The 10,562-nt window shown below is 42.5% G+C and overlaps 1 protein-coding gene across 1 annotated transcript; it reads right to left on the bottom strand.

The window, feature by feature from the left end:
* Positions 1-4,407: 4,407 nt before the first annotated feature.
* LOC142662544 (arylacetamide deacetylase-like 4) lies at positions 4,408-9,202 on the bottom strand. Its single transcript, XM_075840755.1, has 4 exons — positions 8,858-9,202; positions 7,229-7,451; positions 6,182-6,245; positions 4,408-5,164 (listed from the first exon to the last, which is right to left on the bottom strand). Exons 1-4 carry the CDS (start codon positions 9,032-9,034, stop codon positions 4,408-4,410), a joined length of 1,221 nt encoding a protein of 406 aa, XP_075696870.1. The 5' UTR covers positions 9,035-9,202.
* Between the last annotated feature and the right edge of the window lie 1,360 nt (positions 9,203-10,562).

Raw genomic sequence — 10,562 nt, 5'->3', positions numbered from 1 at the left:
TAAAGCTCCTCCTTACTGCAAGTGGTGTAGTGAGGAGGATCTGGGGGAGGGGACCCCTATTCTCACCATTATTGGGGGTTCTATCCTGTGGATAGGTGATAATTTATTATTTTGGAGAAAACCCTTTAAGGCTGGGTTCACACACACTATTTACGGACGTAATTCGTGCGTTTTAGCCCCGAATTACGTCCGAAAATGCGGCTCATAAGCATCGGCAAACATCTGCCCATTCATTAGAATGGGTCTTACGATGTACTGTGCCGACGGTCATTTTTTTTACGCGCCGCTGTCAAAAGGCGGCGCGTAAAAAAGACGCCCGCTTCAAAGAAGTGCCTGTCACTTCTTCAGACGTAAATGGAGCCGTTTTCCATGGACTCCATGGAAAAACAGATCCAATTACGTCCGTAATGGACGCAGCGAAAAGCGCCTGCACATGCCATTACGGCTGAAATTACGGTGCTGTTTTCGCCTGAAAACAGCACCATAATTTCAGCCGTAACGGACGCTGCCGTGTGAACATACCCTAAGACTGGATTCACACGAGCGTGTGCCTTTTGCGCACGCAAAAAACGCAGCGTTTTGCCTGCGCAAAAGGCACTTGAAAGCTCCGTGAGGCAGCATCATATGATGCGCGGCTGCGTGGTTTTCGCGCAGCCGCCATAATTATGACGCTCCATCTGGATGTTTGTAAACAGAAAAGCACGTGGTGCTTTTCTGTTTTCATTCATCCTTTTGACTGCTGTTGCGCGAATGACGCTTGTCCCACGGAAGTGCTTCCGTGTGACATGCGTGGTTTTCACGCACCCATTGACTTCAATGGGTGAGTGATGCGTGAAAAACGCAGAAAGAACGGACATGTCGTGACTTTTTCGCCGCGGACTCACGTGGCATAAAAATCACGCACATGCCTGCACGGCCCCATAGACTAATATAGGTTCGTGCGACGCGCGTGAAAATTCACGCGCGTTGCACGGACGTATATATCCCGTTCGTCTGAATAAGCCCTAAGGGTAACAGCAGCTCAGAGTCCTACCTCCATTGATAAAGAAGACCGGTCAGCTTTCCTGTCATGTCTGTTATAAAAAAAAACTTTATTTGAATTCTGAGTTGTGCTGTTCCTCTGTTATTCCTCCTGGAAATGAATGAATAAATTGACAACTAGGTGTTCCCAAATCCTTTTCCTGATAGTTTTCACTATTGATATTTGATAATAAAATGCTAAATAACATACATATTGCTGGGCCAAGCACCAGGTCTCCGACTCTAAGGGCGGATTTACACGAACGTGATTTACGTCCGTGCAACCCGCGTGGTTTTCACGCGGGTCGCACGGACCTATGCAAGTCTATTAGGCAGTGCAGACTGTCCGTGAGTTTTGCGCAGCGTGAGTCCGCTGCGTAAAACTCATGACATGTTCTATATTTCGGCGTTTTTCACGCATCACGCACCCATTGAAGTCAATGGGTGCCTGAAAATCACGCGCACCATACGGAAGCACTTCCGTGGGACGCGCGTTATTCGCGCAACAGCAGTAAAAGAATGAATGTAAACAGAAAAGCACCACGTGCTTTTCTGTTTACAAACATCCAAACGGAGTGTCATAATGATGGCGGCTGCGCGAAAATCACGCAGCCGCGCATCGTTATGAACATGACACACGGAGCTGTCAAGTGCCTTTTGCGCACGCAAAATGACGCGGTTTTTGCGTGCGCAAAACGCACACGCTCGTGTAAATCTAAAGGTTCCAGAAAGTCCACTGATTTCAATGTGCACCATGTAATGCTTTATTCTTCCAGAGATGGCACTGTAGGGGAATTGAGCACAAACTGCCAGGATCCCCCACAGATCTAAACAATCAGACGTGATCAAACCACAGACTGACATAGACCTATCCTTTTAAAATGTAGCAGAGCTCACACTTGTGCACTATTATGGAGGGTTTGGCGGACACTGGTATGTACAGCGGCATCCCGTTATAGTATGACCAGTGCATTATGGACTAGTTTGGCAGCACTGTTTAATGTATAGTACAGCCACGGGTCAGTAGCTGGGTGTAGAGGCCTTTTACATGGGCCAATTAACAGGCAAATGAGTGTTCATGTGAACACTTGTTCCTGATCATTGCCCCGTGTAAATAGGGCAACAATCAGCTGATGAACGCACATACCCTCGTTCATCGGCTGATTGTATCATTTATGCTGCAAGAAATATTATCGTTGTCGGCGGCGCATCTCCCTGTGTAACCAAGGAGATGAGCTGCGGACATGATAGAAATGTATGAGGACGAGCAATCGGAGTAACGAGCACTCATTCCCAAACATAGCTTCTTGTGAAAGGTGCAAACGAGCACCGATCAACGAGCTGTCTCGTTGATCGGCGCTAGTTTACACGGCCCATGTTAGGACCCTAATTGTCAGCTGGCCCTGAAATAAGTGGGCACATCAGAGGGGGACATACCATATGTGCAACGTATGCAGTTACACAGGTGCCCAGGAGGAAAAGAGGTCCATTGTCCCCTTAAAAGTTTCTTTCTACTGTCTATTAGATTGCATGTTTTTGAATTTTGTTAGTCCAACCTACAGTAGATCTCAGCATCAGTGTCCAGTATTTAGTCAATGGCAAATACAAGAGCTCTGTGTCTCCACCTGGTGGTCAAGAGTAGTAGGGGCAAATCTTTAGTAGCTTAAAGAGGCTATGTCACCAGTTTATAAGTTCCCTAGCTCCTACATAATGTGATCGGCACCGTAATGTAGATAACAGCAGTGTTTTTTGTTTTGAAAAACGATCATTTTTGAGCAAGTTACAAACAATTTTAGATTTATATTAATTAGTCTCTTAATAGACAACTGGGAGTTTTTTACCCATTTACCAATTGGGCATTGTAAAGAGAAGCGTATGACGCTTACCAATCAGCGTCATACACTTGTGTCCATTCATTTCCATCTGTATTCACAGCACGTCGTGATCTCGCGAGATCATGCTGTGCTGTCACATACACCCACGGTAACTTTACCGAAGTATCTTGAGAGTGAATAGACATTGCCTCCAGTCAGGACGCGATGTCTATTCACACTCCCGACACTTCGATAAAGTTACTGTGGGAGTATGTGACAGCACAGCGTGATCTCACGAGATCACGCTGTGCTGTGAATACAGATGGAAATGAATGGAGACAAGTGTATGACGCTGATTAGTAAGCCGTCATCCTGGGGAAATTGGCCTTCTTAAAATTAAGTGTTTTTGCCCTCCCAGCCTGTGTTTGTTTTTTACAGTATAGGTAAAATGTAACTATTATGTGATCACTGTTACCGAAGTTTTCACGAACATTGACATTCCCAACAAGCTCTGCATTATTAGAAATTACCAGATCCAGCAGAGCTTCACCTCTAGTCGGGTCTTCCACAAACTGGGCCATAAAATTTTCCTGCAACAGGTTGAGGAAATTTCTCCCCTTCGCAGTTGTAGCCGAACCATGACACCAACTAATATCCCGGTATTTCAAATCTCTCATTATCACTACTGTACCAGCCTGTGCAGCCCGCTCCATCTGTTTATATAGCTGAACTTCCATCTCCTCAGTGCGGGGTCTATAGACTACACCAAAAATATATATTTTTTTAAGTGTTTACCTCCCTTTGTAATTCCACCCACAAGGTTTCAACTTCCTCACAGTCTTCACTCACTATTGTCTCGTTCACACTTCATATCACTTCTCACATACAGACATACAACACCGCCTTCATATTACTTCTCATATACAGACATACACCACCACCTTCATATCGCTTCTCACATACAGACATACACCACCGCCTTCATATTACTTCTCATATACAGACATACACCACCAGCTTCATATCGCTTCTCAAATACAGACATACACCACCGCCTTCATATCATTTCTCACATACAGACATACACCACAGCATTCATATCACTTCTCACATACAGACATACACCACCACCTTCATATCACTTCTCACATACAGACATACAACACCGCCTTCATATCACTTCTCACATACAGACATACACCACCGCCTTCATATCACTTCTCACATACAGACATACACCACTGCCTTCATATCACTACTCACATACAGACATACTCCATCGCCTTTCCTATTTGCCCTGTCTTTTTATATGCATGGACCGGATGCACCAGAGCCACTGGTCCTAAGCTGCTCTCTGCTATGACTGGCATCCATATTTCCAAGGAGGAATTCATACAGGTTATCTTAGTGAGACAGCCCCTTTAATAAATTGTTAGATTATATCAAAACTAATGGTGTAAACACTTTTAATAAGCATTATAATATAAAACCAAAATCCGTCATTTGATATAGAACGTGTAAGTTGTCATATTATCTCAAGCACGACCACACAAATTTCTTCCCATACACGGTCTCATAGGTTTTGAATATAAGTAATAATATTATCTACAGCCAGCTTTCCAGACACCATGTCAGGCTGATCAAAGAAGCAGATAAGTGCATGGAATCCATCTTTAACGTGATACCAGGTAACCGGGACTCCATTGTCCTCCAGCCGTTTCTTGTAGAGTATCCCGTCATCAAGGAGGATATCAAACTCACATGTTAATATGTAGGCCTTTGGTAGCTGCCGGAATACAGCATCATCGGAGAGCAATGGAGAACATGGAAGGTCAAAAGCTTTCTTAACTTTCTCATAAACATCTTTATTAAAGGGCGCCATCATGTGTGGTTTGTTGCCTTTGACCTTAAACTCCTTAGAACTCAACCATTTACTTAATTTCAGTCTTATTTCAGGAGGAACATGGCTGCCATTTGTAATTTTGTTTGATAAAGAGAGATCACCACCTATATATTGCAATGTGAAGTATACAACAGTGTCTTGGAATATCAAAGGGACCATCTTGTTTTGTTGGTATGATGGTGTATTGAAGTCAGCCATCTGGACCACAGGGTATATCATCACCTGGGCAAGAGGCTTTGGAATATCTGATCTACCCACAAGAGCTTGACAAACAGCAGCTGTGAGATTACCCCCAGCACTGTCTCCACATATTATAACGGAAGAAGGATCGACTCCATGATCTTGCGCTGTCTTCAGAAAGTGAATTGTAGCCAGAAGACAGTCATCAAATGCGGCGGGGCATCTGTGTTCTGGTGCCAGGCGGTACCTAAAATAAAAAATAAAAAAATGCAGGAAAAAAGGGTCAATACCTGGATAAAAAGGAATCCTCTAAGGTCTAGTTCACATTTCCGTTAGGCTCGTCCGTCACAAATCCAGCCGAGAATACCAACAACAATAGCGCATCATGCTGCACTTGGTTGAACTTGATGGACATGTGTCTTTTTTCAACCGTACTATGTAACTATGTAACTATGCAATGATGTTTCCTGGTAAAACCACATGCACCTCGACGGAAACCTGACAGAACCCATTAAAGTCACTGGGTTCCGTTGTCTGCCAGTTGAGTCCGTGGTGCAACCGAACTGTAGTTTCCGGTTTTTCTCATGTTCTGCTCTTCTGACGGAGCAGAACAACTGAATTAACAGACTTAATCTAGAAAGTTTATGAGCCTGTATACCAATTGCTAGGCTTTCTGAGAAAAGTAGATCAGAAACTAAGCGGCACAGCGCTCACTCGAGCGTTTTAGCGATCGGTGGGGATCTCAGTGTTCAGACCCCTACCAATCAAAACTTCTGACATGCCAATATGACATGTCCAAAGTTTTTTGAAAGTTTAGTTACACTTTAAACTTGATGCAACATCATGGGCCATATTTTGGCGCTTTTAAGGACAGGGTCTAGACACAATCACATTAGTAAATCTGCCCCAATACAGAATATGTTAAGTATAGAAATGCTTTGGATAGATTTCTCAAAACTAGTGAAATGGAAAGCCGAAAGCCTACGGGATCAGATTGCAGCCCTCGTTTTCAAAAAATGAGCAACGCCACCACTTTTTGGTTTTTAATAAGTCTCTTATATATAACCACAGACAACAAAATGGGACAGTGGGCTAAAACAACCAATCCAGTACTAGCTTGCATTTTCAGCAGTAATCTGATTGGTTGCTTTGGACAACTCATCCACTTTCCTCCACACCAGTTGTCACTGGATTGATAAAAATCATACAGATCTTATGGTCACTACATCATTAGTTCAATTTTAAAAGAATCATGTCAAATTACCCAACAGAGACAACGACCGCTCCAGAATTCTTTGTCAGGTATCGGCAGAAAATGTCATAACTGTCTAAAACCAAAAAAATAATAAAAAATCATTAGTTCCTGGGATCCATTCTTCCATCAATGTCAAAAATTCTTACTAGAACAGGACACGTAAAAAAAAAAAAAAATTAAAAAAAATGCTCTGATGTCCATAGCAACCACTCACGTTTACATATAGGGATTATCTCTAGATGCTACTGAAATTTGTTGGATCACGTGGCCAATCATAGACTGTAAACCCATTTTTTTAAAGTCGTAATACAATGACAAACATGTATGGCCTTTCCATAGGAGCACACTGGCTTGTCTGTTTTCTGTGACTCCTGTATGTCTACCCAGATCGCATGGGCCTCCCAAGCCCAGCGGGCCCTGGCATCTGCCCAGGTTTGCTTGCCCTGGGTGGATGATTTTTTTTTTTTCTTTTTTAATTTTTTCCCTGAAATGTTTCTAGAAGAGGTTCCATATTACAAAGAGTGAACTACACATACACTAGGTTTCTAGCTTTCCTGTTTAATTTTCCACACTGAAGGCATAACAAAAGATTGTGAATGTTTTTTTTAATAAAATTGTATCCGATAACATCTGTCCGCTGCAATATAGGACCCCCTCAAACATTCCATGTCCAAATGTGGTCTTAAAATGGCCATACACATTAGATAAAAGTCATCTGAACCCGGAGATTTCAGCAGAATCGGCCAATGATCTAACGTGTATGTTAAATTTCGGGGTGGGGAAGAGGGATTGGGCATGCCCAATCCTTTCTTTGCGCAGGAAATGAGCCACTGTCAGAGGTGTCTGGAAGTGGCTTATTCCCCTAACCCCACTTAAATAAATGCGCGAGCCCGGCTGAGTGATATGTTTATGGTGGAGTCGGGAAAAATAGCTGTTGGCCAAACATGTGTATGACCGGCTTATATTTCAACTCTACATGGGTTACGGTAAGACAAGTGAATGGACATGGACATCCCACAAGTGCTTTCTCCTCTGTATAGATCAATATTTGCTCACCAATACTTCCAAGCACGAATCCTCCGCCATGAAAGAACACGACTCCTTTTCTTCCACTGACAGAAGGAGATCGAGGTTGGTAGATTCTCACCGGAACGTCTTCAAATTGTAAATCTTTCATGAAGAGCTCTGGATCTTCATTTAGCTTAGGCATTATAATTTTTTGTACAAGACGGATAAACCTTGGTCTGTAAAATTCTCCAAGTTTTTGAAGAACATTCCCCTATATTTTAAGTGAAGAAACACATTTTGAGAAATAACCTTAACCCCTTCCTGCTGCGGCCACACTTGACCTTCCTGACAGAGCCTTATTTTTCAAATCTGACATATCTCAATTTATATAGTAATAACTTTGGAATGCTTTTACCTATCCAAGCGATTCTGAGATTGTTTTCTAGTGACATATTGGACTTTATGTTACTGGTAAAATTTGATCGATACATTGAGTATTTAATTGTAAAAAAAAAGCAAATTTAGCGGAAAATGGCAAAAATTTACATTTTCATCAATTTAAATGTATCTGCTTGTAAGGGAAATAGTTATACCACACAAAATAGTTGCTAATTAACATTTCCCATATGTCTACTTTCAATTTTGCATCGTTTTTTAACATCCTTTTATTTTTACAGGACTCAACAAGGCATAAAACCTTAGCAGAAATTTCTCACATTTTCAAGAAAATTTCAAAAGGCTATTTTTTCAGGGACCGGTGGATAGGTCATCAGTTGTCCGGTAGTGGACAACAGATTTTATGTGATTATGGGGGCAGCCATCTTGCCTGAGCTTCTGCTCTGAGTTGTGAATAGCAGATCAGAGATTTGCTTTACAGCAGCCTCATGGGCATACGAAACCTCAGAGAATGGCTCATTGACATTTATGGGAGAGTGTTGTGGGCATGCTCTGTTAAATGTGCAGAGATCACTGTGCAGGGAGGAAAATAAGTTCTGCTGTTGTTAATTGTGTGACCCTGTGTTATCTGCTTCAAACTTTATAATAGAGGTGTTACCTTACATTGTTATCCTACCATCTGATCATAATGAGATCAGTGTACAAAGCACAAGCTGAAAAGTGATCTCTACAGAACAGGAAGGGTCAGTCTATTATAAGGATCAATGGCAGGGGGAGTCACCATTTATTTTATACATTTCGTTTTTGGAAATATCGGATGCTAAAATCTGTTTCTGTTGCCAATGTTAATTATTTTTGGAGAAGTCCCACTACTTATCATGTGATGTTTATTAGCCAATCACAGTATAACATGGTTGCTCTTGTAGCCAGGCTGTCCTTCGCCAAGGAAAAAAAATTCTGTTAGCTGACCTAGTCCTGTATCTAAGTACCCCGGTTAAGGTAGTGTGGCTTGTCGTCGTCGTCCCCCGACATCCAGCACCTGTGCTTCATGCCCCGTCAGCTCTCTCCCTAGCTATGTGGTTGCTTATTTGCCTTGTGATTGGTTAAAAAGAGTCACATGATGAGTATTGCCATTCACTACAGCGTTACATCTAACCGACGTGGCAAAACCGCAGCATATAAAAAGTCATAACCAGAATTCTGAGATTTGTAATATATAGAAAGAACAAGTAGCAACAAGAATAAGAAATCTATGACCTAAGATTCAGGACGTGAACTCACCAGGATGATGACGCCAGTGGAAAATGTATGAATTCTCCGCAGTAATTTAGGATTTGCAATCTCCCGTGGGATCTCCGCTTTCGAGGATTCATACCAAGTTACACCCAAAAATATCAGCAGACAAAACACAAGGAAAATGGTGATTACAGACAGCAGAGCGGTCATTGCTTCCAGCATTTTTGCAGATTTTGTTGTTTTCCCAGGAAAATGTTTGTGGGCGTTCAGCTCTAAACTTTGTACTTCCTCTCGATAGGAATCGCCGTGTAGTAAAGGCTGAACTTAACAGGACCATAGAGTTGGAGATCTTTATAACAATATAATGTTCAGATGTGGAGCTCAACTTCTCTGTATGGGCTCCCACGACAATACTTCTTGCTCTGTGCTCTACCTTTTCCCTTAGGGTACCTGTCAACTCAACAAATACACACACACAAACATATGACCCTATTATACATGTGATGGTTAGACAGTTCTAACTTGTTTTTGCATCACATTTCATGACTAATATGGCTTTGTTTTCTTGTTACACACATTGGTATTTGTCTTTTTAGAATTGTTGGGTTTTTAGGGTTCATGTATACGGCAAAGCTGCATGCACAGGCCCTTTATGGCAACACATGGACCCATAAGCACTCCATGTACCGCCATGTACCACAGGATAGGTGCTAATTTTCTGATCGCTGGGGGCCCCACCACTGGACCCCTGTGATCGTGAGAACGGGGGTCCCGAACCCCTTGTTCATCCTCAATGCTCGACCGCAGTGAGGAGGACATTGAATGGTGCAATTGATGGAAACATCGGAGTAAGTCGCTCTACTTTTCCGTCATTCCCATAGACAGTGAATGGAGCGGCAAAGCGAATACTCAACCATCGCTACATGTAAGCTTCTTCTCACTGCAGGTGGTGTAGTGAGGAGAATCTGGGGGGGACCGGACCCCTGTTCTGACGATTGGTGAAGGTTCTATCCTGTGCATAGGTGATAATTTATGATTTTGGAAAAAATGCTATAAGGGTAACATTGAATGTAGCAGAGCTCACACTTGTGCACTATTATGGAGCGATTGGAGGACACTGGCATCCCATTATACTATGATCAGTGTATTATGGACCATTTTGGCTGTACTGTTTAAAGTATAGCACAGCCACGGGTCAGTAGGTGGGTCTAAATTATCAGGCAAACGAGTTTTCACAGAAAGCTCATTCCCGATGATTTCCCTGTGTAAACAGGACAACGATCAGCCGATGAATGAGCAAACACTCGCTCATCAGCTGATCGTTTATGCTGCAAAAAAATATTATCGTTGCCGGGGCACATCTTCCTGATTTGATGCCGACATGATAGAAATGTATGAGGACGGGCGACCGGAGTAAGAGGATCTGTCACCAGCTTATCAGTTCCCTGTCTCCTAACTAATCTAGTAGGCGCTATGATGCTGATAACTACAGTGGGATTTGTTTTAAAAAAAATGTTTATTATTTGCAAAGTTATGAGCATTTTTCAAAATATGCTAATGTGGCTGAAATAGGCAAATAGGAGGTGACTCTTTCTTTTCACTCTGGGCGGTGTAATGTTTTCTGTATGACGCTGTCCAATCAGCATACAGCTTCTCCCCCTTCCCTGTACACAGCGTGATCATATAGTATACAGCTTCCATTCCCGACTGTGTCACAGCTATGCTACTGTGATCCTGCCATCTTAAAGAT

The sequence above is a fragment of the Rhinoderma darwinii genome, chromosome 10, assembly GCF_050947455.1.
Source record: "Rhinoderma darwinii isolate aRhiDar2 chromosome 10, aRhiDar2.hap1, whole genome shotgun sequence".
Lineage (NCBI taxonomy): Eukaryota > Metazoa > Chordata > Amphibia > Anura > Rhinodermatidae > Rhinoderma > Rhinoderma darwinii.
This window is presented reverse-complemented; position numbering and strand designations above follow the sequence as displayed.